A 25,438-nucleotide genomic window follows, 5' to 3' on the forward strand; every position below is an offset into this window, starting at 1 on the left:
GGTTTATTATGTAGGGCAAAACTTGACTTTGAATCTTCTACTTAAGAAGCTTGAATTTTTTACCAAATATTCACATTCTTGTTTTTGACAATATTGATCTAGATTATAGATCCCTTTCCTTTGATATTTGAAGAATTAAAATAAATTCTTCCACCATGACTTGAAATCCCACTCTCAGATCTATTGTTTCTGATAGTGAGTTCCTATTTCTTGACTAGGCATGTCTAATTTTTTTTTTCTTTTACAGCATCTAGCTCAGTGCATGGCTCATGTATCTATAGAGTGAATAAATAGAGGGGATGCCTCCTATGTGTATGGCAGTGGTCACTCAGAGTCGGACAGGTGACACATGTGTGAGGCAGAGGGTGGAGACTGTGGCAAACTGGAAAACAAGGTAGGTCCTGTTAAAGGGGAGGCGGCACCTGCTCAACCACAGCAGACTGTGGCCATCTGGGGATTTGGATCTTGTGTTGACAGATTTTCTGGGGTTTCAAGAGAAGTGAGAAAACTGGATTTTTATGTGAGATCTTCAATATTTCAGCACCAGGAACTTTTTTGTTTGGTTTGTTTGTAAATGCTTCAGCGCACACAGGCTGCCTTTCATTTCACACTTGAAGGCTGCGAATTGAAATTCTTGATATTAGGCAAGAGGTTGAAGAGACCATAGAGCTCATTCCTGTTGAGTTCCTTCATTTTACAGGTGAAGTTTCTGAGGCTGAAAGAAGAGAAATGACTTGCTCACTTACTTGATGGCAGAACAAGGCTAAAACTTGGTTTTCCAAGTCTGTAACGTGGCATTTCCTATTTCCTTAACTACAACACCCCCTTTATGAGGGCCTTCATAAGTTCTAGGATGGCACATCCTCCAGTATTGAGTATGTTGTGTGTGCATGTGCACAGGTGTGTGTTTACTAAATTCTGTGGTCCTGGAACAGTGTGACTCATTTGATTACCTCTGAAACTATCTTGACCTCTCAAGAAGCAAAAAGTAGCTATACACATGGGCTCTCATTTATTACTTATTAGATTGGTTGACATTTCTTTTTAATCACAGAAGCTTAAAAATTTGACAAGAGTATTGAATCGATTATTGTGCAAGAGCAGTGGGGTTTTCTCTAGAAAACCACTCATGTATCTATGCTTATAGAAGCAGCTAGCTTATCTACCTTATGTAGAAGCTTATATCTGAGCTATAAGCTCAGATAGCTTATAGGAATAATTTTGTTTTCTGTAATTTATTATTTCTTATGTAATGTAACCAGCCTATTTGCTTTGGCTCCAATGACAAGTGTTATTCCTACTTCACTTAGAACTTCCCTAATACCCACTTTATTAAAGACAAACGCATCAACTTAGCAGTGACGTCTGTCAATGTCATGATCCCAACTACTCCAGCCTTCTCTTCTACCTTTCTTACCATATGTACGCTAACTATACTGCAGGTACACTGCGTGACTTACTGTTGCCGCAGCACTCCCTGAAATTTCTTGGTTTACTGCCTCCTTTTTATCTTATCCTTTAGAAATTATAACTATCTTAATTTGCCTTTCTAGGAGAGTAACTTACATACCTCTCTATTCCTTCTTCCCCATCCCTTCCCACTCCCAAATGTAAGCTCCTAGAGAGTAAGAAGTGTTTTATTCATCTTCATCCTTGTAATACTGACTATGCAGTACCTGTTATGTATAGTTGGTGCTCAGCAAGCATATTTATTTATTTATTTATTTATGCTTTCCTTTTTTTGTTGTTTTTTGGTTTTTTTCAACAAGCATATTTAGAATTGATGGCATGGTATATTTAAATGTGAAGTTAATTCATATCGGTAAAAATGTATGTAATTTACAGAACTCCAATTTTTGTTTGCTTCTTCACTGCCTCTATCTTTTGGTTGGTGGCATATCCATAAATGTTATATAAATCAGGCATTAGAAATTCAAATGCCTAATATGGACAGGAAAATATCATAAGTGAGAGAATTGGCCAGTAGTTTCACAATGGCATGTTAAGTTATATTCTTTCAGCAGAAACATACTTTTTTGCAATTGGACATGTAGAAATATTCTTCATTCTCATAGAAAAATATCCTCTTTTCCATTTTTCTTAAAACATCTGACACTCTGTATCTTTAGCTTTTCCACTTTTGGTAGAAATTAAGTACAAGTATTAATTTTCTTCCTAACTCTCCTGTGAGAAAAACAGCAGTGGAAACAGAATGATATTGGCAGCTGACTCTCAGCCTCAGTACTGGGGAGGCAGTAAGGCATGGTGGGGACTGGGTGTTGCAGAGTGCTTGCCCTATCTCAGTGAGACAGTTCTTCTCCAGCCAGTGGTTGCCATGAAGCAAGGTAGACCCAGTGTTACCAGATGAAGATAAATTAGAAATCTGGATTTTTGTGTGAAATAGTCTTCTCAAAAATACCATGGGGACAATACAGTAGAGATAAATCACATCTGAAAGTCACATACTTCAGCCATCATTCTGGGACTTCTGACATATACCATAAGGGATGGTGAATCTTGAAAGACAGTTATTGCAAAGAAGATATTCTATAGGAAAGGAAACAGGTTATATCACATAGGTGGTATAAAAATATTTGGACCAGCACCTTTTAACTGATGTTTTGGAGTGAGCAATTCTGTTTTCATTGAGCCAGATGGTAATACATAGATAATGTACTGATGCTGAATTTGCAGTGGGTTGATTTTTGTCCATTGCTTGCTTTGACATGGAAGCATGTGTATTGCCCCCCTCCTTGGCTAACATCCTTCCAGTGCTTCCATTTATCAAGATGCAGGTAAGCACCTTATGTGTGCACAATTAAATAGTGGGCGCACACCTGTCCCACAGAAAGAAGACAGCAAGAATTCCCTTTGGTTAAGTGGAACAGCTAAGCAGCCATACCTGGATGCAAATTTGACCAGAATGTTCTCTTAACTCTCCATTGCTTTCTACTATTTCTCTGGGGGAAGAGGATGCGTGTCATTCAGCTTCTTTGTTGGCACCTATCAGTGTCAAGGTGGGTATACTTTTGATATATTTGATTTCTCAAAGTATGTTTTGGGGCATTATCTTTTTCAAATTCATTTCAGCCATAAAATATGAACTCATTATTTTAAAAAATATATGACATATAATACTAAAACCCCCCATTGAGCAACAGACACCTTAAAGTCTTAGAGGTAGTTACTGTTATCATTTTGGAGTGTGGCTTTCCAAACCATTTTCTGCGCGTTTGTATACATATACATGTATCTATAAGGATATAGTTTTATTGCTTTTTTCCATGAGTGATATTCTTTACACGTTGTTTTGCAGACCCACTGTGTCATATACATGTACACATATACATAGGTGTACGTGTATATTCTATTATACGTATATAACATAGATTATTTTCCCTTATTTGTGATAATTTTTCACTGTCATAATGTTGCATTGAACATCCTTGTAAATGCCCCTTTTGGGGTATGTCTTCAAATTTTCCAGGGAAAATACAGAACTAAATTACTGGGCCACAGGGAAACAGTTTTTATGTCCTCCTAATAATTATCTATCCATGTGTTTTAGAGAGAGTCCGAACTTAATGTCCAGGGTTTCAAAAGAAATGCTTTTGTATTTTAGAATTCTAGTTTTAGAATTTTAGAATTCTAGTTTTCTGTGCGGTATTTTAGAATTCTAATTTTCTATGCTGCTGTCATTTGAATTCTGCCTTTTCAGTTAATTCGGAATTGATATGGGTAAGCAAAATAGGTTCTAAGTTCTAGCCATGGTTCAAAATTAATAAGCTTTTGGATGATGTGTTACAATGGTGGGGAAATTAAATTTTCAATTGAGAAGATAATCTCCCTTAATCATGAAGTTCTTTTCTCCAAGTCTTTCTCTGCTCCCTTTGGAATTATAACAGCTGAATCCATAGGAGCCATGAAAATATTTTCTCACATCACACATTTTTTAAAATAGTAGTTTGAATAATCATGCAAAGTGTAGGTTTTGATACTGTGCCCTTTTCATGAAAAAATATATATATTGTGTTAGTGAAGGTCAATTTTCTTAAGAGAATCTAGTTCATTTATTTAGGTATTAAAACTTTTATTAAAAGAATATTCCTTACACAAATGACTAATGTTGAAAATGAAAGAAGATGTCACTACAGATTCCATGGAAATTAAAAGGATAACAAAGGAATACTATGAACAACTCTTTGACCACAAATTGGATAACCTAGATGAAACAGACCAATTACTTGAAAGACACAATCAGCCAAAACTCACACAAGAAGAAATAGACAATTTAAATAGGCCTATATCTATTAAATAAACCAATAATTATTAACCTTTCAAAGCGGGAAACACCAGGCCCAGATGGGTTCACTGGGAATTCTATCAAACACTTAAGAAAGAAATTATACCAACTCCTTATGATCTCTTCCAGAAGATAGAAACAGAGGAAATACTTCCTAACATACTATGACGCCAGCATTATCTTAATATCAAAACCAACAACATTACAAGAAAACTACAGACTACAGATTTCTCTCATGAAATGCAGAAATCATCAACAAAATATTAGCAAATCAAATCCAGTTATGTAGAAAAAGAATTATATATCATGACCAAGTGGGAAATATACCAGGTATGCAAGGCTGGTTCAACATTCAAAAATCAGTTAATATAATCCATCATATCAGCAGACCAAAGAAGAAAAACCACATCATATCAATAGATGTAGAAGAAGTGTTTAACAGAATCCAACCTATTCATGGTAAAACTCTCATTTAACTAGGGATATAGGGGAACTTCCTTAACTTGATATAGAATATCTATGAAAACCCTACAGCTAACCTACTTCATCATACTTGATGGTGAGAGACTTGAAGCTTTCCCTCTAAGATCAGGAACAAGGCAAGGATGTCCCCTCAGACCAGTGCTTTTCAACATTTTATCAGATGTCCTAGTTAATGCAGTAAGACAAGTAAAGGAAACAAAATGTATATGGATTGGGAAGGAAGAAATAAAGCTGTTCGCAGAAGATGTGATTGTCTATGTAGAAAATCTGAAAGAATCAACAAACTCCTGGAACTAAGGAGCAATTATAGCAAGGTTGCAGGATACACAAGATTAATTGATAAAAGTCAGTTGCTTTCCTATGTACCAGCAATAAACAAGTGGAATTTGAAATTTAAAACAATACCATTTACGTTATCACCCCCCAAAATCAAGTACTTAGGTATAAATCTAACAAGACATGTACAAGATCTATATGAGGAAAAAGTACAAAACTCTGATGCAAGAAATTAAATACAGATATTCCATGTTCATGGATAGGAAGACTCAGTATTGTCAAGATGTCAGTTCTTCCCAAATTGATCTATAGATTCAGTGTAATCCCAATCAAAATTCAGCAAAATTTTTTGTGGGTGTCAACAAACTGATTCTAAAGTTTATATGGAGAGGCGAAAGACCTGGAATAGCTAACACAATATTGAAGAACAGAATTGAAGGACTGGTACTACTTACTCAAAGTTGGACTTCAAGACTTAACTATACAACTATAGTAATCAAGACAGTGTGGTATTTGCGAAAGAACAGACAAAAATAATTAAATGGAATAGAATTGAGAGCCCAAAATAGACGCACATGAATATAATCAACTGATCTTTGACAAAGGAGCAAAGGCAATATAATGGAGCAAAGATAGTATTTTCAACAGATGGTGCTGGAACAACTGGACATTGATGTGCAAATAAGTGAATCTAGATGCAGACTTACACCCTTCACAAAAATTAACTCAAAGTGGATCACAGACCTAAATGTAAAACACAAAACTATAAAACTCCTAGAAGAGGACATAGGAGAAAATCTAGATGATTTTGGTATAACCCAGGAAAGCAAGAATTGATAAGTTGGACTTCATTCAAATTAAAATTTCTGCTCTGCTAAAGACACATTCAAGAGAATAAAAATACAAGCCACAGGCTGGGAGAAAATATTTGCAAACCACATATCTGATAAAGGACTATTATCCAAAATCAAAAAGAAGTCTTAAAACTCAACAATAAGAAAACAACCCAATTTAAAAATGGGCCAAAGACCTTGACACCTCACCAAAGAAGGTATACAGATGATAAGCATATGAAAAGTTGCTTCACATCATATGTCTTTAGGGAAATGCAAATTAAAACAATGAGGTACAACTACACACCTGTTAATAATGGCCAAGATCGAGAACGTGGACAGTGTCAAATGTTGGTGAGGATGTGGAGCAACAGGAACTCTCATTCGCTGCTGGTAGGAACGCAAAATGGTACAGCCACTTTGCAAGACAGTTTGGCAGTTTCTTACGAAAGTAAACATGTTCTTATCATACAGTCTAGCAATCACATTCCTTGGTGTTTACCCAAAGGAGCTGAAAACTATGGGCACACAATAACCTGCACATGGCTGTTTACAGCAGCTCTATTCTATAATTGTCAAAGTTTGGAAGCAACCAAGATATCCTTCAGTAGGTGAGGGGATAAATAAACTGGTACATCCAGACAATGGAATATTATTCAGTGCTAAAAAGAATTGAACTATCAAGCCATCAAAAGGCATGGAGGAAACTTAAATGCATATTACTAAATGAAAGAAGCCAGTCTAAAATGCTACATCAGTCCAACTATATGACATTCTGGAAAAGGCAAAACTATGGAGACAGTAAAGATTAGTGTGATTGCTAGGGGTTAATGGAAAAGGATTTTTAGGGCAGTGAAAGTATTTTGTATGATACAGTAATGGTGGATACATGTCATTATACACTTGTTCAAACCCATAGGATACACAACACCGAGAGAACTCTAATGAAAACTATGGACTTTGCATGATGCCGACATATCAATGTAGATTGATCATTTAATGTACCACTCTGGTGGGGATGTTGATAATGTAGAAGCCTGTGCTTAAATGGAGGCAGGGAGTATATATGGGAAGTCTTTGTACCTTCTGCTCCATTTTGCTGTGAACCCAAAATGGCTCTAAAAAGTAAAGTGTGTTTTTAAAATATATATATATAGAAAGACAGAGACAGAGAGGGAGGGGGAGAGAGAGGAAAAGAGAGGATCTCCTGTTTTTCATATGAGCCTTCCGCTTTCATTAGATATGAATCTCAGCGTGTCAGTAGGGACTCTACAAGGCATTCCCAAAGTTTTATGGTCAGGGAAGGGTATTGACAGTGGAGGCCCTAATCCAATAATTTATATGTTTCAAGTTGAATAATTGCTTATATTTCATGAGCACTCAAGCATATGATTACTCTTTTCTTTATGCATGTTTGGAAGAGTGATGAATATGAAAAGTGTTCCATGTGAACAGTTGTGTGCTAAAGCAGTAGTTATCAAACTTTGCATATAAGAATTATCTAGGGGGCCTTCCCTGGTGGCGCAGTGGTTGAGAGTCCGCCTGCCGATGCAGGGGACACGGGTTTGTGCCCCAGTCCGGGAAGATCCCACATGCCGCGGAGCGGATGGGCCCATGAGCCATGGCCGCTGAGCCTGCGCGTCCGGAGCCTGTGCTCCGCAACGGGAGAGGCCACAACAGTGAGAGGCCCGAGTAACACGTAAAAAAAAAAAAAAAAAAGAATTATCTAGGGGGGCTTCCCTGGTGGCGCAGTGGTTGAGAGTCCGCCTGCCAATGCAGGGGACACGGGTTCGTGCCCCGGTCCAGGAAGATCCCACATGCCACGGAGCAGCTGGGTCCGTGAGCCATGGCCGCTGAGACTGCGCGTCCGGAGCCTGTGCTCCGCAACGGGAGAGGCCATGGCAGTGAGAGGCCCGCGTACCACAAAAAAAAAAAAAAAAAAAAAAGAATTATCTAGCGATCTGTTAAAACTCCCAAAGTTCAGGCTACACCTCATAGCAATTAAATCAGAATCTAGAGGTGGGACTCAGACACTGGTAATTTTTAAAGTCCACTGGGTAGTTCCAATGTGTAGCCAAGTTTGAGAACTGGTAGGCTAAAGGAGATTTTAAATTTTATTTTATCTCTGTCTGAAGGTAGGTTCATTGATCACAATTTCCAAAGGCCCTGGTCTGTCAGTAACTTTGCAAGTGTGGAAGAAATTGGAGGTGTAGGAAGGCTATTTGTTAATAGGAAACTCCTAAAGTGAAAAATAAAATCCAACTAGCCTGAAAGAGTTAGTGTAGTTTCCAAAGGTACTTGATAGCCAAGGAACAGCTTAGGCACAGGAAGAATCTGGCTTATTGGGAGCAAATAAAGCCAAGATTTAAAAAGTCTTTTAATCTAAAACACATATGTGCCCCTGGGCCTGAAAACAAGCCAAGACGTTCATAGTTGTGGTGAAGATTCCTAACAATACAAAGAAATGAATTGCTGTACAATGTTACGTAAACTTGGAAGTTTAGAGGGGAAATGTGATTTGTGGGGAGGTTGTAGATAGATGAGGAGTGTGGTGAGTACACAGGACAGGTGGTTTTTCCATGACTTCTTTCTGATCCCAAAGAGAGCAGAACTAGCTGATAGTTTGATCATCTGTGTACTCAGAACAGAACAAAAGCAAACAGACCCTAACAAAATGAAAATTGTGTCCTTACAGAAGCACTCCAGTCTGTGCTGGTGTGGGCTTTTATACGCTTCTTCCTTAGAGTACATCTCTCCTTCAATAGAACCCTTTCTTAAAGATTCTGATTCTATGTGGGTTATGTTTTTTTCTTTAACTTTTTATTTTGAAATAATTATAGATTCATGGGAAGTTTAAAAAAATGTACAGGGAAGTCCTCATGCATCCTTCTCCCAGCCTCCCCTATGTTAGCATCTTACATAAGTAGAGTTTATGTATCAGAACCAAGAAATTAGCATTGGTATACTCCACAGAGCTTGTTCAGATTTTACCAGTTTTACAAGCACTCAAGTGTGTATGTGTGTGTAATTCTATGCTGTTTTATCATGTGTGGCTTTGTGTAACCACTACCATAATCATGATACAGTACTTCACATGGGATTTTGAAGAACTGTTAAAAGATATGGAATGGGTCACTTTGCTCGTCGTCCCATCCCCAACTTGAGTTCAGGACTTTGTATTGCTGGGAGGTGCCACATAGCTTTTGCAACCTCAAGTGGCTTTTGGTCTTTTTTTCTTGGGATCATCAATACAAGTGTGTTTCTCAATAGCTATGCTTTGAAGAGGTAAATTGTGGTCACTTTATTTAAAGGAAGTGAACTGATAAGTATATACCTCAAAGCCGAAAAATCTGTTATTAATCTTCATTTTGGGGGCAAATTCACCAATTCTGGCAAAACAGCAATGGACTGAATGCTTGGGAGTTCTTTTTCTGCCAAGTTTTAGAACATTTGAGATTTGCTCAATAAATAGTGCCTCTTTCTAGTTCCTGAAACAGTGAGAAGACTGTCCATCTGCCAGAGAAATGCCCTGATACGTTTGAAGTGAATAGGCATGATTCTATAGTAAAGAAGTGAAAACTGTTACTTAATAGCATATTCTCAGCATTGTCAACATATTAAACTCTGCCTCACTCAAGGGCCAAAGGATACATTATCATAACTACCATTCACATGGTATGAGGATTTTAATTATCTGTGCATCTAGTATAGCAAAACTAAGGTGTTTAGGAATGTAAGTCCAGTGTTTTTAAGCTTTCTGTTCCCAGGATTTGCTGACAAATCTACAGTCTAGCAAAAACTGTTCTAATACCCGCACGCCATTCTCTTCTCTAGAAACTCTTATTTCTGACACTATTTTTGGCAAGAGTTCCATAGGAGAGGAGTTCTGGAGTTTGTTCTGGTTGGTCCAGAGTCAGTAAGCTCAGCCCTGATGAAGTAAGGGGATAGATGATGAGGAATAAAGTATCTAAACACCAAGATAGTAATGTTGAATAAAAGCAGCTTTGGGGTATTTATAAAGAATATATTCTACCAAATGTAATGTGTTTTTTTTGTTAGGGATTCAATAGTGAGAATTCAGCAAAGCATCAAATTGATAATCCTATTGTCTCATAAAGCTTGATTTGAAAAAGTCAGTTTATTTAGAAACAGTAGCCAAAAAAACATTTAGAGTCTTAAATAGTCTGGAAAAGGTAATCACTGACCCATATTCATGAAAGAGCAGAGGAAGAAAATAATCAACTTTAATGACTAGTAAATGAAAAAGAACCAGAAACGAGGTCAGGTTCTTTTCAATAAGAAAGCAAGCTTATCTTTGTGGAAATGTAAATAGATTTTAAAGGTTAAGAGAGGAAAATCAGGGTTGTGTCAGTACATGCTCCCCCTACCCACCCACCCACCCAATCAAGAAAACAATGAAACAGCCTCTTTAACAAGTGGAACAACTACAAAGATGTTTTGAATAAATAGCAGAAGTTAATTCAGAAAATACTCAGGCCAAAAACGTTCTATCCAATGGATACTGATACAGCCTCAAAAAGCAGTTGCTGAAGACAGCAAGTTGAATAATTTTAGAAATACTATATCAATCACAAAGCTTATAATTAAAAGGGTGTCAAAAAGGCAATGTATTGGCCTACAGAAAAGAAAAGCAGGTTGATGTCTTAGCAACCAACTAGCAAATAGCAATAATAGCTATGTCATGTGTCAAGTAAACACATCAACATAGGATTGTTCTAAAGAGTGAGGGAAGCATATAGAGTTTATGGCACATGGCTTTTTTTTTAGGCTGGGTTTTGTTTACCTCTCAGAAAACGTTAACATACCACTTTAAAGCTAAGTTTTTTTGCTATCTTTACAGGTATTAGTGCATGTTACTACATGGTTATAGTAAAAATGAAATTCAGAATGTTTTATATCAGTAATGTCACACATCAGTGCCGTTCTTAAGAAATAATTCTTCACTGTTAGGAGTACAAGTTCATGATTTTGCTAACAGTTTATGACTGCTGAGTAATAATATAGCTAATATTTACTGAGCACCTACTGTACGCTAGGAGTGTGCTGAGAATTTCATGTATGATTTTACCTAAAACTTAGATCAGTACTATGAGGTAGGTACTATTTTATTATCTCTGTTTTACAAATGGAAAAGCTGAGCCCAAGGGAATAAGTAACTTGCAGAGATCAGAGCTGGTAGGTAGGTACTTGAGCCAGAATGACAAGACACTCCAGAACTCATGCACCTAACCACAGAACTCTACTTAGGAAAGGTATTGGTTGAGGGGGAAAGTGAAGGTTGGGTGGGGGGGCAGCAGATCAGATAGCTGAGGATAAAGTGGGGGAAAGGGAAGGGGAGAGACGACATTCTTGCTTGAGGTACTCAGTGCTTGCTTACTTTTCAGACTTAGTTAAGGAGAAGCAGTTGTCAAGGAGATAGGAGTCTGAGCCACAGAAATCAGTACATATGGGGAGAAAAAGGGTTTTCTAAGGGAAGATTCTAGGACCTGACGTTTGTTTGAGGGGTGATGCTGGAGGATTCGGAAATGGCAAAACGAGTTTGTCAGTGTGAAGGGTAAGATTGTTAGAAACAAATAACCCCGAGAGACTCTTGGTGAAAGAGAAGGCAGACTCCTCAGTGTGAGTAGATGGATGTGTGAAACTGGTGGGGTTTGGATTGGGTGTTCCTATACTGTTTTCATTGTCTGTACCTGCCCTCAGCGTTTCATCAGACTCCCTTCCTCTGGGGCCTAGCATCTGGTTTTCTAAAAGAATATGATTGAGCATTCAACTCCTGGACACTTGGTTATACTCTTTAGGTTTATATAGTCTGAAAGAGCTTCTTCTGGTCTCTAGGAATTGTCTACCCCTGAAAAATACCCTTTTCATGAATTATCTTTTTCCATGGGTGAGCATTTAGTACACAGTTTTAAGTGTAGGTACCATGATCTACCTCAGAGATACAGCATGCATTATTAATGCTCTCAAATACGTAACCAGAGCTGTCTTTACAGTGTGTGTTGTATATACTTAAATCTGACCAAGAGTATGTGTATACTTTCATGAGAAGTATTGTATTTGCCATACTGTCACAAGCATCAGCCTGACAGAACTATAACTTTAGCTCTCCCCCTCATCACTTTATCTCATTACCTTTTCTGATTTTCTCAGTCCTGAGAAAATGATCTTACATTGTGTGAAATACAAATACACACTAATAGAGTTTGTGTAAAAAATCAATGGATTTTTAAAATTTCTGTTTTGTTTTGAATGCATGCATCATCAAACTATGTTTGATCTGCTTTACAGAGCAAAGGTTCAAAACTATAAAAGAAAAAAGAATCAAAGATTATGAACATTTACACTTTGCTGTACACCAGAAACTAACACATCAACTATACTTCACTTAAAAAAAAAAAAGATTATGAACATTTAGAATATATACTTCATCCAGGAAACTGGTTACCAGAATTTCAGCAAATTTTATAAAGATTTTAAAAGAAATATTTTCTTAAAGGCACATGTAAAATTATGTTATGGAAGCCTTATTTTAAATTATTTTTTCTGAGGATTCTATAGTACGTCATTGAAAACAAAGACAATTTTTAGAAGTGGACCTGTGTACCTCCCTGGGTCTGGGGTACAGAACTTTATTAAATAAAGAGTGCTGTGCTATCACTGCCAGGTATGCCCTTCCTCTGATGGAAAGAAAATGGCTCAGGTACCCCTTATATACCTAGGAGATGCCTTTCGCCTCTTCACCGTAGGAATCCGGTCTGGAGCTGTGTATACTATATACAACCATGTTTGAAATAAAGGGTCCTAATGAACATTTTCTGCATGGAATGCCAATTAACTGCCTGCTTTCAGTTGATCATTGGACATTAAGTCCTCAGTAGTGCCATCATCTTAAACCACAGTCCAGCCCCTACTGTCCAACAAAGAAGGATTGGACAGTTATGCAGTATTTGACCAGACACTGAGCATGTCTAATTTGGGAGAGAATAGTATCCACATACACCTTGATGGAAAGAATAAGCAGACCGTTGGCAATATTATGGCTCCTAAAAGAACACAACAACCACCTCAGCTTATGCTCGAATGTGTTCCCACCATGCTTGGTAGAAACAGAAAAATATAGTAAACTAGAATTCTTCTGTTGGCAGAGCATATATATTTATGCATTCTTGTGTGTTTAGCTCAGTGGTTAGAGAACACTTCCTGGAAAGACTGCAGTACCCAAATGTTTTCAATTTGAGCTTGTACATTTCATCTAATTGGTCCCTGGGACAAGGTTCACTGCCCTGGAGGTGGCTTGGCTCAGTGTTTAAAACACTAATGAATTTCAGGTTTGGGACAGAAAGTGGCTGTTCATATTGGACAATCATGTGAACTTGGAATTGTTTCCCAGGAATGTCTTAAATAACTATGTAATGTCACTCTGGACAGCAGGTTCTTCTCCTGTCCCCAAACACAGATGCCTGATTGCCCTTGCTCAGGATACTCAGTGCTTGCTTGCTTTTAAAACAGGTTTGGCGGAGTCCTTCATTTTTGTAAAGAGAACATTGTGGGAGAAAATAGGGCAAAGATCATCTGAGTGCAGTTGGATGTGATGAAGGACACTTACAAATAGCCTTAAAGCAACCCAAAAAGACTGGTTCGGGCTGAGTATGTTTGTTTCGTTTTTCCTCTTAGCTGTTTGGAGTAACAGAAAATTCAAAAGAAAGTCATCTTTCCTACCTTTTTATGTTGATACATCTAGCAATAATTTAGGGATTTCATCTTATCTGATCCAGCTGACCTGAAAAGTCAAGGAAGTGGAGTAGTTAAATGTGGAAACTTGTTTTGCACAGAGGGAAAAGAAGTAAACTAATGAAGTCACAGACACCCCTTAATCAGAACACAGAGCTCAAGCTCTGTGACGCCTATCCTGGCCTGCGCACCTTTGGCATGCTTTCAAAGACTTGACTGACTAGCTGGGAAGCTAGATACAGTTACTCAGCTTTGCAGATGTCTTGCCTATATGCTCAGAGCAAGTCACAATTTGTGTTGGAGCAGTAGGTGAAAGAAATGTTGATTTCATGAATTCCTTTATCTGTGAAAGATTGACCATGGGCTGTAATGTCCTTATGGAGCAGGAGAATTTCCATTGCTATGTGATGCTGTATTTGTCCCATTTAAGCCATCCATAGTCGGTGTAAAGCCTCGCATCTGGGCTTCAGTTTCCTCCTTCCTCTTTTAAGCAGGGTAGGCCAGATGAGCCCCTAAGGCCCTTCTAGCTTTCATGGTCTGAAGTTCAGTTTCTTCTGCACATAGGAAGTTGGGGCATTAATTGCATTGCTCACCTAGAGACTGTTTGGGTTATTCAGCTGATAAATTCTTCCAGCAGATAAATGTAAATGTACAGCAACACTCAGGTCCTGCAGAAAGTTTGTGTTGGCTTTGCTGGAACGATCAGTGGACATCCGGGTGATGAAGCACTCCTAAGTGCCAGGCAGGGGTTGTCAGAAGATAGTGCTGCATCAGTGCTGGATGCTCACCGGGGATGGTGGCCTGTGTGAGAGCATGGGCAGCAGCATGAGGTGGTCCACACGCAGCCTGGCATCAGAAGGCCATGGGTTCCTCCACACTCCTGACTGCTCCTACCAACCCAAATGTCCTAGCCTCATAGCCTTTGGCGACTTATCTTCCAGTTCTAAAACTTGTGTTTGGTTGTTTTAAGAATGTTCCAGGGTAAAAAGCTTAAAGGTAATGTATTTGAAAGTGTCTTGCAAATAAGTGGAGCTTGATAAATAGGTAACTCAAAACAGCAATTTATAAAAACCCCAAATAAGATAGCCTTATCTGAAAGATGAAGGAGAAAAAAAATAACATTTGTGTAGTGAGAAACATTTCACAAAGCTCTTTAGGACATGTCTTTTTATCCTTACAACCTCATGTTACAGATGCAGAGACACCTACAAGTTCCCAGGGTCATGATACCTGGAAACGAGTGGAGATTCTTCTGGTTCCAAACTGTTGTGTTCCTTTTACAATATTTTATAGTTAATGTTAAACCTCTGGTAATTCTGGAAAAGGAAATAAATGATCAAAAATGGTAATGGTACCTATTTGAGGGGTTTCTCCTTATGCTCTTTTTATATGACTACAGCTGTACTGACTGCCATTTAAGATAAACCCAGGAAACCCAGGCCAGTCGCCCCTCACTTTGTGGGACCTTAATTCCGAAACAGCTCCTGGGGATAGCTGGAAGATTTGAATATCTCTGGGATGTCACTGTCCAGTTTCGAAATAATTTTGTAAATGGGTTTCTTCCAGGAAGGATCTGAGTCTTTGCCTGCGGAGACAGCCCTGAAGAACTCCTGTAATGTCAAGCTGGCGATTTCCAAGAAGCAATCTGGGACCTGCACTCCCAAAGAGACCCACAAGGAAGAAAAGACGTGAGGCTGTGAAGCACTGACACCATACAGACCTCACTGCCGGATGCTGCCTGTTCCTAGGGTTGTGGGCTGATCAGAGCATCCCTGCTCTACTGGCCCCTGACTTTTGTGGAATCTTTTCCTCCCTCATCAAATACGTACCTTCAAATGATGGTACTGATGAGACAGCCCTGGGAGAAAGCGTATTAGGGACACTCCCTTTGTAGGAGTAGCTGATTCCACTAATGAGTGACGTTTTTAGTAAGTGGGAGACTGACTCTGATTGAAATTAAATCTGTGGTTCAGAAGAGGTTTTTAGTATTCTTTTCCTAAGTGCCTCACGTGGAAAGAACCGCCCCCAAGCTTACAACTGTCGTACCTCATTCTGCCATCCTTTGGGACTGGGTTCGAAGGACTTGGAATCATTCCTGCTCCCAAAGCCAACCAGGAGGCTTGCGGGGGTGGGGGTGGGCCTCAAGGATATGTTCCAGGACCTCACCCAGACTGGCACCATTAATGATGGGACATCCTACAGGGCCCCCAGATCCAGTCTGGCCTGGGGCTTGCCACCCCTGCGTGCCAGATGACACCCGCACGTGGAAAGACGTGGCAGCGCTGCCTCCCATCCACATGCCTTGACCCCCACGAGCCTCACAAAGGAGGCATGGTCCATTTTCCCCACAGGTAGGCTTAGGTTTCCAAACATATTCTGATGGAGTATCTAAACAGTGGATGCCAGCAGTCCTTCTCCTTTTTGGAGGTGTCAGTACACTGCTTTGTGATCACAGTCAAGTGAGAAATGCGAGAAGAGGGAAGTGTAGCCGGTGACCAGACACACCCAGCACCTGCAGAACAAGATGCCAGCCTAACAGAGCTGTCAGCCACACACAAGGAAGATTACGAGTTCTCACCAGGGACACTTAGGCCACTTGCTCACCCTTTACTGATGCTTTACCTCTAAGGTGCCACCAGCGTACCTTCACAGAGATCCCCAAAGGACTGAGAAGCTTGAGTATTGTTTATTATTTCCAGAAAGGATTTGAGGTGACTTGCCATGGAAGACCCACAGATAAAACTGTTCAAGGGAGAATAAAGATAAGAACCAAATGATGGAAAGAACAGAGACTGTTGTAAAGAAAACCGAGGCCAAGACTAGGTGCTGCAGCCGAGCCCTGCATTCAGTCCTGGGCCTCCTGGCACTAAGGTGAGAAGGTCGACAGGCTGTGTAACTCTGTCATTACAGAGTATTGTCTAAAATGGCGTAACAGCTGACCTCTGGCCAAGTTTATGAATAAAGACTGGCTGTACATTCAGTTTGCAGCATCCATTAGTTGCCTAAGAGAAGATGTGCGGGCTGTAATCTTTGTGGATGGTACAGAGATTGGCCCCAGGCTGCCCTGCTCTCCGTGATGTAAGGACAGACACGGAAGGGGATCTTTTCTAAAACTCCAGTCACAAAGGGAAGGCACTCATCAGACCTGGGACCCAAGCACATGATCTTACCTCAAAGTCGTTTCCCTTGTTATAGTGCATATTGAGAGCTCGAAAAAGCTCTGAGTTGCGGAGAACCGCCAGCATTTTGGGATTTGTGACACCATCTGAAATTGCTTGCCGGGCAAATTTCTCCATTTGGATATAATAAAACTCACGAAAGTTGCTGAACCACTTGATCATCTGGGAGGTAATGCAGCGGTTGAACTGTACAAACAACAGGGTCCATGAAGTCAGACGTTTGCCATGAGGTGCTCAGAGTCAGAACTGTCAGCTTCCAGTTCAACACAGGGGTTAACAAGAATGGCTTCAACCAACACTAAAAAGGGCTTTCTTTAAAAAAGAAGCCACAGCGATTTTCTAAGCCTATACAGTTATACACAGAAAAATCTGAATTAGCCATAATGCCCATTAGAAAATAGTTGTATTTTATAGCCTAGATTTATAAAGGTTTTTCACTCTTGAAGTGTGACTTTGGGAGGGTCCAGGGTCAAGACTAGTGTGGTCCCAGCTTCTGCTGCACCCAGGTAGATTGCATGGCAGCCCCAGAGCCCTCTGCCAGGTAAAGAGCCAAGGAAAGGGGTAAAGGTGTAGATCAGAGAGCCATTTACTGGCAACTCAGAGTTGCAGAATGAATGAGAATGAGAGCTTGGTGCAGGGATCAACCAAGCAATTGGATATGAGGGAAAGAGCTCAAAAACAGCAAAGGGATGATATAGATACAAAGTATTAACAGCCCCTAACCCAATACCCAGGGTAAAGGAGGCTCTCAGAAACTTTATGGAAACAGGCAAGGCCTGGTTCCAACCATCAGACCTTGATTTTTCTTATTGTCACATTGATCTGTATGCACCTTCAGTCGATTTTGAAACGCAGCAGTTTGAATGTAAAGTTGACAGGGACAGTGTCCAACTCTTGATACACTCTTTCTTTTTCATAGTGTCCCCAGCAAAGACAGAACACTAGGCCAGAGATGCCATTTCCTAGTGTTCTTTCTAACCCTGCCTCTCTCTCCATGTGTTTCTGGGTATACCTACAGTTCAAACGCTTAAATTCAGACACCCAACTTTCCTACCCCCAAAATGACCCCTGAGTATTCAGGCAGTTTCTCAGCCCAGACCAAAAATGCCACCAGTTCTTTCCACAACCTGAAGGGGAGCTAAAGTGCACGTATGATGACCTAGGACTTGCCTCACATGGGAGAAACCCGCTGCCACTTGGGAGCTCTGCAGAGGCTGAAGGACTTTACCTGAACATCAGGAAAATAAGCCTTCAGGAGGTTGGAACTGGGATAGCGTGTGAAGAAAAACATTAGTTTGGCCTTCTTCAGGTGACCAGGGTTGAGGCCCTCCTGGATTTATCCCCGGGTCAAGGAAAACTAATACCAGTTTATCAAATAATTTTGTCAAATTATCCAAATAGTAAATTGCCCTGTTCCTTATGGTTTCTATTTTATTTTTTTTTTCTGGTTGAATGATGTATTTGCTCTGTTTTTCTGCCTCTAGCAAGTATGATCAGATAAGCTTTTTCTTTCCAGATGCTGAATACCATATATGTACAGTAAAGTTGCAGAATTTACAAAACATTTTGATGTGTGAAAGTTCTATGGCATATGTGATATCAAATACAGTTTGTTGTACTGTGTGTGTGCTTTCACAATACGATAGGCAGAGACGGCAACTCTCTCCCAGATAAACCATTTCAAAACCTCAAGTAGAGATTTACTTCTCTCTGCCTCAGTTTCCTCATCTGTAAAATGAGAGGAGTCGACTAGATGGTCCCCATTCTGGTTCTCATCATTGCCTTTGCAGTGTTGACGCCAACGAGCATCTAACCAGACTGAGTACCAGATCACAGTTAACTTTGGCTCACGAAGCTTGAATTGCTGGGCTGCAACTGCTCTCCATTTGCCTGGCAGAATTTTCCCTCATCCTTCTCGTCTCAGATCAGATGTTCCCTCTGCTGTGAAACCTTTTCTTGCCAAATTAGGCCTTCCTTACCCTGGGCTACCAACACTCTTTGTATAAACCTTTTTTTTGTAACAATGACATTATTGGAATTTTATTGCATGTTTGTCTCCTCATTTAGACTCTTAGCTCCTTGAGAGCAGAGACCTTATCCTTTCATCTTTGTATTCCACGTGCCTAGCCCGGTGCTAGGAACATAGTAGGTGCTCAATAAATGTTTCTTGGATGAAGGAATGAGTGAGTGCTTAAATGGTCAACTTTAATCCATGCACAAATATAGCAATTCTATTCCAACTCATTCCTCACTCTGGGAACAGATTCCTTCCCCTTTAATAAGAGTAGGGGGCTGTGGTGTGAAAACTAGCACCAGGGTGGGAGGGAAATAAAAGATTTTTACACAAGAACCCTTAGCATTCCCAGGAACACTCCTAGGGCTGAGTGACAAGCATACAGAGTTACCCTGGAGCTCAGGCCTGAGAGCTGTAGCCCTAGGACAATAAAAGACTTCTCAGTAGGATATGTCAGTCTACCCGAAGGAAACCAAGCAACTGATTATAATTATAGCTGGCCAGGCACCCAGGCTGCTGTCCAGGAGGCCCCTGCCCCCTGCCTCATTGGCCCTACTTCTTATCCTTTATAAATGCTGTGGACAGAATCCTGGATTGAGTCCAAAGACCCAGTTTCAGATACAGATTTTGCCACCAAGACCCTATGTGACCTTGGGCAAGCCACTTAATGTTCTCTGGGCCTCATTTCTAAACTGTGGAGTATAGTGGTTGAAGCTTGTGCTTGGCAGTCAGATGCTGGGTTTGAATCCTGTTTCTGCATGTGTCTGTCTTTGACTTTGGACAAGTTATTTTGCTTCTCTGTCCCTGCCTCCCTGATACTGATCTAGAGTGGATGATTGAGGAGGGTAAGATAACACAGCCCCACAATCCGCTATCTGAAACGCTGGGCCAAAGGGAGGCCAGACTTCAGAATCCCTGTTATTTTGTAAAGGTTATATGGTGCGTGTACAATGTGTTAACACCCACAGCAGGGTCTGTGGCAGGAGTCTAATCCGTTTAATATTCCCACAGCAAAATCAATGACTAATTATGCTAAGTGAGATAGTCTATACATAGCCTCCTATCAGTGCAGGTCAGGTTTTGCAACCAAGTGAGTTCCCATCAACCTTTAGGGAAAGAAATCATAGAGATTTTCAGAGCGTTTTGTGTCTCAGAATTGTGGCTAAGTGGGGGTGAGCAGGGGAACTGCCAGTCGCAGTGCCTGCCGCTCTACCTGTTTCACAGGGGTATCATGTGAATGTGAAGGTCCTTGAGAGCAAGAGCCTTATCCATTCATCTTTGTATTCCACGTGCCACGTGAAGAACTTGCTCTTAGGTGGCTTTCATGGCCCAGAGGAATAAATCTCTAATGCTGGAATGAGGGAATAATTGGGGCCAGGATGCTGCCTGGGGGCCCCCAATCATTCCAAAGGAAGCCAAGTACCTGACCCGGGCAGCCAGGCTCCGTGGGTGCCCCCCAAAACCTCCTGAAGCTCTTGGAGCCCAATCCTCATTTCATGAGGCAGGGCCAGGCACATCCCTTCATGTGTATTTCTCAGGGCTAGGTGCCTGAGAAATAGCAGCACACTCCTCACAGGGGAAGGACAGCAGAGAATCTTTGGGGACTGAGTTCTTGAGGTTCTTCCACCACCTGATTTTGACAGAGAGTCTTAACCAGTAGCCTCTTATCAAAGACCCAACAGACAGCTTTCCTCACAGAGGGCTATCACCTGACGAGAAATTCTGTCTATGTTGATATCTCTATGCCTGCTGGTGGCTGGTGAGGTGCTCTCAGCATTGGTTTTGTAGCTGCTCACTGCCTGCCAGGAAAGCAAGCAGCGGTGCCAGAGCTTCGGGAGTGTTTCCAACACCTGTGACCAGCAGGGGGTGCTCATAGCATTTAGGACACAAGGGCGGGCCTGGCGTGGTAGTGAGCTGGCCCCACCCCATCCTACACCCTCACCACAGCTTGCCAGGTAGAGGGCACGACTGTTCACACCTGCTTGTGTGACTCCACAGGCACAAGGAGATTCGACTTAAGGCTGTCCCTGTGAAGCAGCAGCGTGAGCTTGTCTCCCTAAAAAAGCAACATCCAAAATATGTTCTCAGGAACTTGAGTCCTACAGATGCCTGTTGGAAAAGGGTCCTTTGGTCATATGAGTTTGGGGCTGCATACATTCTCCTCTTAGAGCTTTTCATTGGACTTAAGCATGGCTCTGAGGAGTCCCACAGTAATGGAACTAACCCAGCGTTTATTTACCCAAGCCACTTTTTCTCCTACTTCAACAACTGTTAACATCCTGAGGGAGAGTTACTCTGAAGAAAAAACTGTTTAAAAGTGGGGTCTGCCTAAGGGTTGCAAAGATGATGCAATAAGATTCAGACCGTTGGGACTTCTCTGGTGGCGCAGTGTTTGAGAATCCGCCTGCCAATACAGGGGACACGGGTTTGAGCCCTGGTCCAGGAAGATCCCACATGCCGCAGAGCAACTAAGCCTGTGCGCCACAACTACTGAGCCTGCACTCTAGAGCCCACGAGCCACAACTACTGAGCCTGAGTGCCACAACTACTGAAGCCCGCGCACCTGGAGCCCATGCTCCGCAACAAGAGAAGCCACCGCAATGAGAAGCTCACGCACTGCAACGAAGAGTAGCTCCCACTCGCCGCAACTAGAGAAAGCCCACGTGCAGCAACAAAGACCCAACGCAGCCAAAAATACATAAATAAATAAAAATTAAAAAAAAAAGATTCGGACCCTCTCAGACCAGCCTGGGCCCTGCAGCCTTCCCCATGAGGGCCTCCTCTTCCTCCACATGTGTGCAACCCTAGGCTCTCTCCTCAGCTGCAGCTTAGAAGCTAGTCCTTAAACTGAAATCTTCTTACCCCTTTCAGCTTACCCCTCAGGTCTAGTCCCTGCAGAAAACTTCCCCTTTCCCATCTGCTCCAGAAGTTTCTGGTCCCTCGTCTCTTCCCCGTTCATTATCTGGTCAGAGCAGGCCTTTTGCCTGTAGAGCCAAGAGGCTCCAGGAGCCATGCCTCAGGTGAGGCCATTTCTTTGACCTGCGCTGCCAAGGTATATGGGCAGCTGACAACCAAATGATGGAGTTTTTCCTTCCACAGGGTATTTTGGGAGCCAATTTGGGTTTAAAAACAAACAAAACCCTTACAAATCCAAAGGACTAAGTCAGTAGTGGGAGAATCTGATGTGTCACAGAAGAAGGTGACAGACCCCTCCAAGCATGCTTAAATCCCAGGATGTGGTCAACACTTTCTCAGGAACCTAACAAATGCGAGCCACAGGGGAGGGAGGCCCAGAAGCAACGTTAAGAGGACCACCAGGGGCTTCCCTGGTGGCGCAATGGTTGAGAGTCCGCCTGCCGATGCAGGGGACACGGATTCGTGCCCCGGTCCGGGAAGATCCCACGTGCCGTGGAGCGGCTGGGCCCGTGAGCCATGGCCGCCGAGCCTGTGCGTCTGGAGCCTGTGCTCCGCAACGGGAGAGGCCACAGCAGTGACAGGCCCGCATACCGCAAAAAATAGTAATAATAATTAATTAATTAAAAACAGGGCTTCCCTGGTGGCGCAGTGGTTGAGAGTCCGCCTGCTGATGCAGGGGACACGGGTTCGTGCCCCGGTCCGGGAAGATCCCACATGCTGTGGAGCGGCTGGGCCCGTGAGCCATGGCCCCTGGGCCTGCGCGTCCGGAGCCTGTGCTCTGCAACGGGAGAGGCCACAACAGTGAGAGGCCTGCGTACCGCAAAAAAAAAAAAAAAAAAAAAAAAAAAAAAAAAACAAAGAAGACCATCGGGAAAGAAGAGCTGTTCCCTACGCTGGGTAGTTATTTGTCCCCCCCTCCCCTCATCGTCCAGACTTCCTGTCTCTCTGGGCTGTGACAACGAGAACTTCGATTACTAGTAAAGGATATGTAAAGGGCTGAAGAGAAAGGAAGTGCGTCCGTGACAGCCTGCAGGCCACCTTGCTCCATTTTCACTGAGGGAACGAGGGGCAGTCTTTCCAAACAGGTGGACTTGAAGAGCCAGGGGCACTGTTGCTGGCTCAAAGCCAGTGGTCGCAGTTTGGCAGCTCGCCAAGGTCGCAGGGCCGCCTCTGAGGAGGGGTGGCTCGGGGGAGATGAGTCCTGCGGAAGATTGCCCCTCCAGTGGCCACTGGGCCTATGGCCCAGTAGCTGGCTGAGAATCTGATCTTCCTGGATGTGGGCAGGCACCGTCAAGGGACAGTTTGCTGGGGGACCCTGATAGGGTTTGGGGATCATTCTCGGAGAGACAGGGTACCCGGGAGAATCTAGAGGCTTGGCCAGAGATAAGTTTCCCAGTGGAGCCCCTGTCTGTGGCTGGGCCCTCCTGGGCAAGGCAGCCAGGGGAAGTGGATCTTTACAGGCCCCTCCCTCAGGAGGCGAGGGCTCGCTTCCACCGTCTGGCTCCAGCCCCAGGAAGCTTCTGCCCAGGTGAGTCAGGTGGCCTGATGGATCCAATAGCACCTTCTGTAATACTGAGTCCACAGCCTGGGATATGGCCCCCGTCAATTCTTTCTTCAGAATCTCCAGCAAAGCTCGTGCTCCAGAAGGAAGGAACCTGGGTTCCTCAGACTGGTGTTTGACCTCAGACACTCTGTGTTCCTCCACCCTGGAGAGGTCCCCGCTGGAACACTGGTGGTGGTCACTGTCCACAGCCCAGGACCTAGACCCAGAGCCATTCCTCTGCTTTACACTCAGAGGGTCCTTCCCTGTCTCTGAGCCTCCCGGGCCCTGAGCTGGGGCCTTGGGCTCGGCAGCCTGCAGGATGTGCTCCTGCAGGTGTTTTAGCTGTTGCTTCAGCAGGTGAAGCTGTTCTCTCACCCGAGGGCCCCCCTTCCTGCTTCCCCGGTCCCCGGCAGGGCCTGGCTTCAGGGGGCCTTGCTGCATGGGAAGATTCTGCTTCCTCTTCCGCTCCCGGGCCTTCTCTGGGCAGCACGGGCTGTCCCTGGCTGGGGCATTGCCTGGCACTGGAGGGTTAGGGGAGAGGCACATGCCTCGGACGATGGTCTCTACTCTGGCCCTCTTTGCCTGGATGTGCTCATCCCAAAACCAGTCAGGGTCAGCGAGGCTGGAGCTGGGGACCTGGCTCCAGGGAAATGGGGAGTCTCTGCCCTGTTCTCTGGGGGACGGGCTTCTTCCATCTTTGGTACAAGGTTCTGCCAGGTATGAGCAGGCCCGGGATGGCTGGGAAAGCAAGCTGAAGTTTGGATCCATCCCTTGGCTCCACAGAGGCTGTCAGTCAGGGTTCCGTGAGAGAATTCCTCCCCTTCAGGTCCTCAGCTGGAGGTGCACCTACAGTGAGCTGGGGGCTTCTCTTCACTAAGAGGAAGGATTCAGACTCTGCGATGCCGGGGCGTACCCACCTCCCGGTCAGACTCTGAAATCAGAGACAGGAGAAAACAGTACATGTGACTTTGAGCGGTGCTTTCCAAACTTGTAAGTGCAAACAAATCACCTTGGAATCTTGTTAAAATGCAGATTCTGAGTCTGCAGGTCTGGAGTGGGGCAGAGATTCTGCATCCCTAACCAGCTCCCAGGTGATGCCATTGGTCCAGACCACACTTTGAGGAGATTCTGAAGAGCAATCCTCCAAGGAGAAGGTTCTTCTCCTGCCAGGGCATAACAATAAAATAATCTGTAATGATAATGATAATGGCAGCTAACTGCATAACTGGCATTGGGCCAAAAACTTTACATCCATTACCTAATTTATTTCTCATAACAGCTCTGTGGGAATGTTGTCAGTCCTATTTTACAGATAAGGAAACAGGCTCAGAGAAGTTAAGAAGTTACCTCCCTAAGGTCATACAGCTAGTAAGTGTCAGGCTGGAGTCAGAACAATATTTGTCTTGATTCAGAGTGACTATCTGCCACAGAAACACCCTGGGTGCTTGTTAAAACAAGCAAATTCAGTAGGCCCGCCAGCCCTAATTAATCAGAATCTCTCGGTGCTGGGGCAGGGCACCTGCCTTTGAAACAAGCAAACTAAATTTTGAGAACCTGCTGTTTGACTGCTATGCTATCTTGCTCCTGGAAGTGTCAGATTATGCATCTATCTTTCAACGTTTCACAGCTACTTTTTAAGCATCTACTATACATCAGGGCTTCTGGGCACTTGGAGAGTCGGTGGTGAACAAGACAGCAGAGTCTTGCTCTCACAGAGCTGGGCGTGTAACAGGGGAAGAGAGAATAAATAAGTACATTTTCAGGTTGTGCTAACTGCTATGAAGAAAAAGCACAATAAGGGACTGGAAATTGGGATGAAGTTATGGGGAGAAGGAGAGAGCTATGTTAGAAAAGACTGAGTAAAGCTGTTTTATTCCCATGAATATCAAAGTACACTGCACTTGAACCAGGAGGCTTCCGGTAGCAGGTATAAGGCACTTTGAGTTTACGAAACATTCGTTCATGTAACATCATTGCATCTCACACCAACCTTGAGAATCAGTGTAATTCTCCCATTTTATAGATGAGGAAACTGAGGCTCAGTGAGACTGAGTGGCTCTCGGTTACAAGATTCCAAGTCTTCTGATGCAGCCACACTTCAGCTCCCTCCCTGAAGATGAAAAGACCTGCATAAGAGAC

General features: G+C 42.7%; 1 protein-coding gene across 1 annotated transcript; it reads right to left on the bottom strand.

Annotated features, from left to right (window-relative positions):
- Nucleotides 1-15,113: 15,113 nt before the first annotated feature.
- Nucleotides 15,114-24,067, bottom strand: PROX2 (prospero homeobox 2; the record flags this gene model as incomplete). Its single annotated transcript, XM_079699189.1, has 4 exons — nucleotides 15,114-15,299; nucleotides 16,818-17,012; nucleotides 18,055-18,156; nucleotides 22,745-24,067. 4 exons carry the CDS (start codon nucleotides 24,065-24,067, stop codon nucleotides 15,114-15,116), a joined length of 1,806 nt encoding a protein of 601 aa, XP_079555315.1.
- Nucleotides 24,068-25,438: the final 1,371 nt, after the last annotated feature.

Source organism: Hyperoodon ampullatus, assembly GCF_949752795.1.
Source record: "Hyperoodon ampullatus genome assembly, chromosome: 3".
In the NCBI taxonomy this organism is placed as follows: domain Eukaryota; kingdom Metazoa; phylum Chordata; class Mammalia; order Artiodactyla; family Ziphiidae; genus Hyperoodon; species Hyperoodon ampullatus.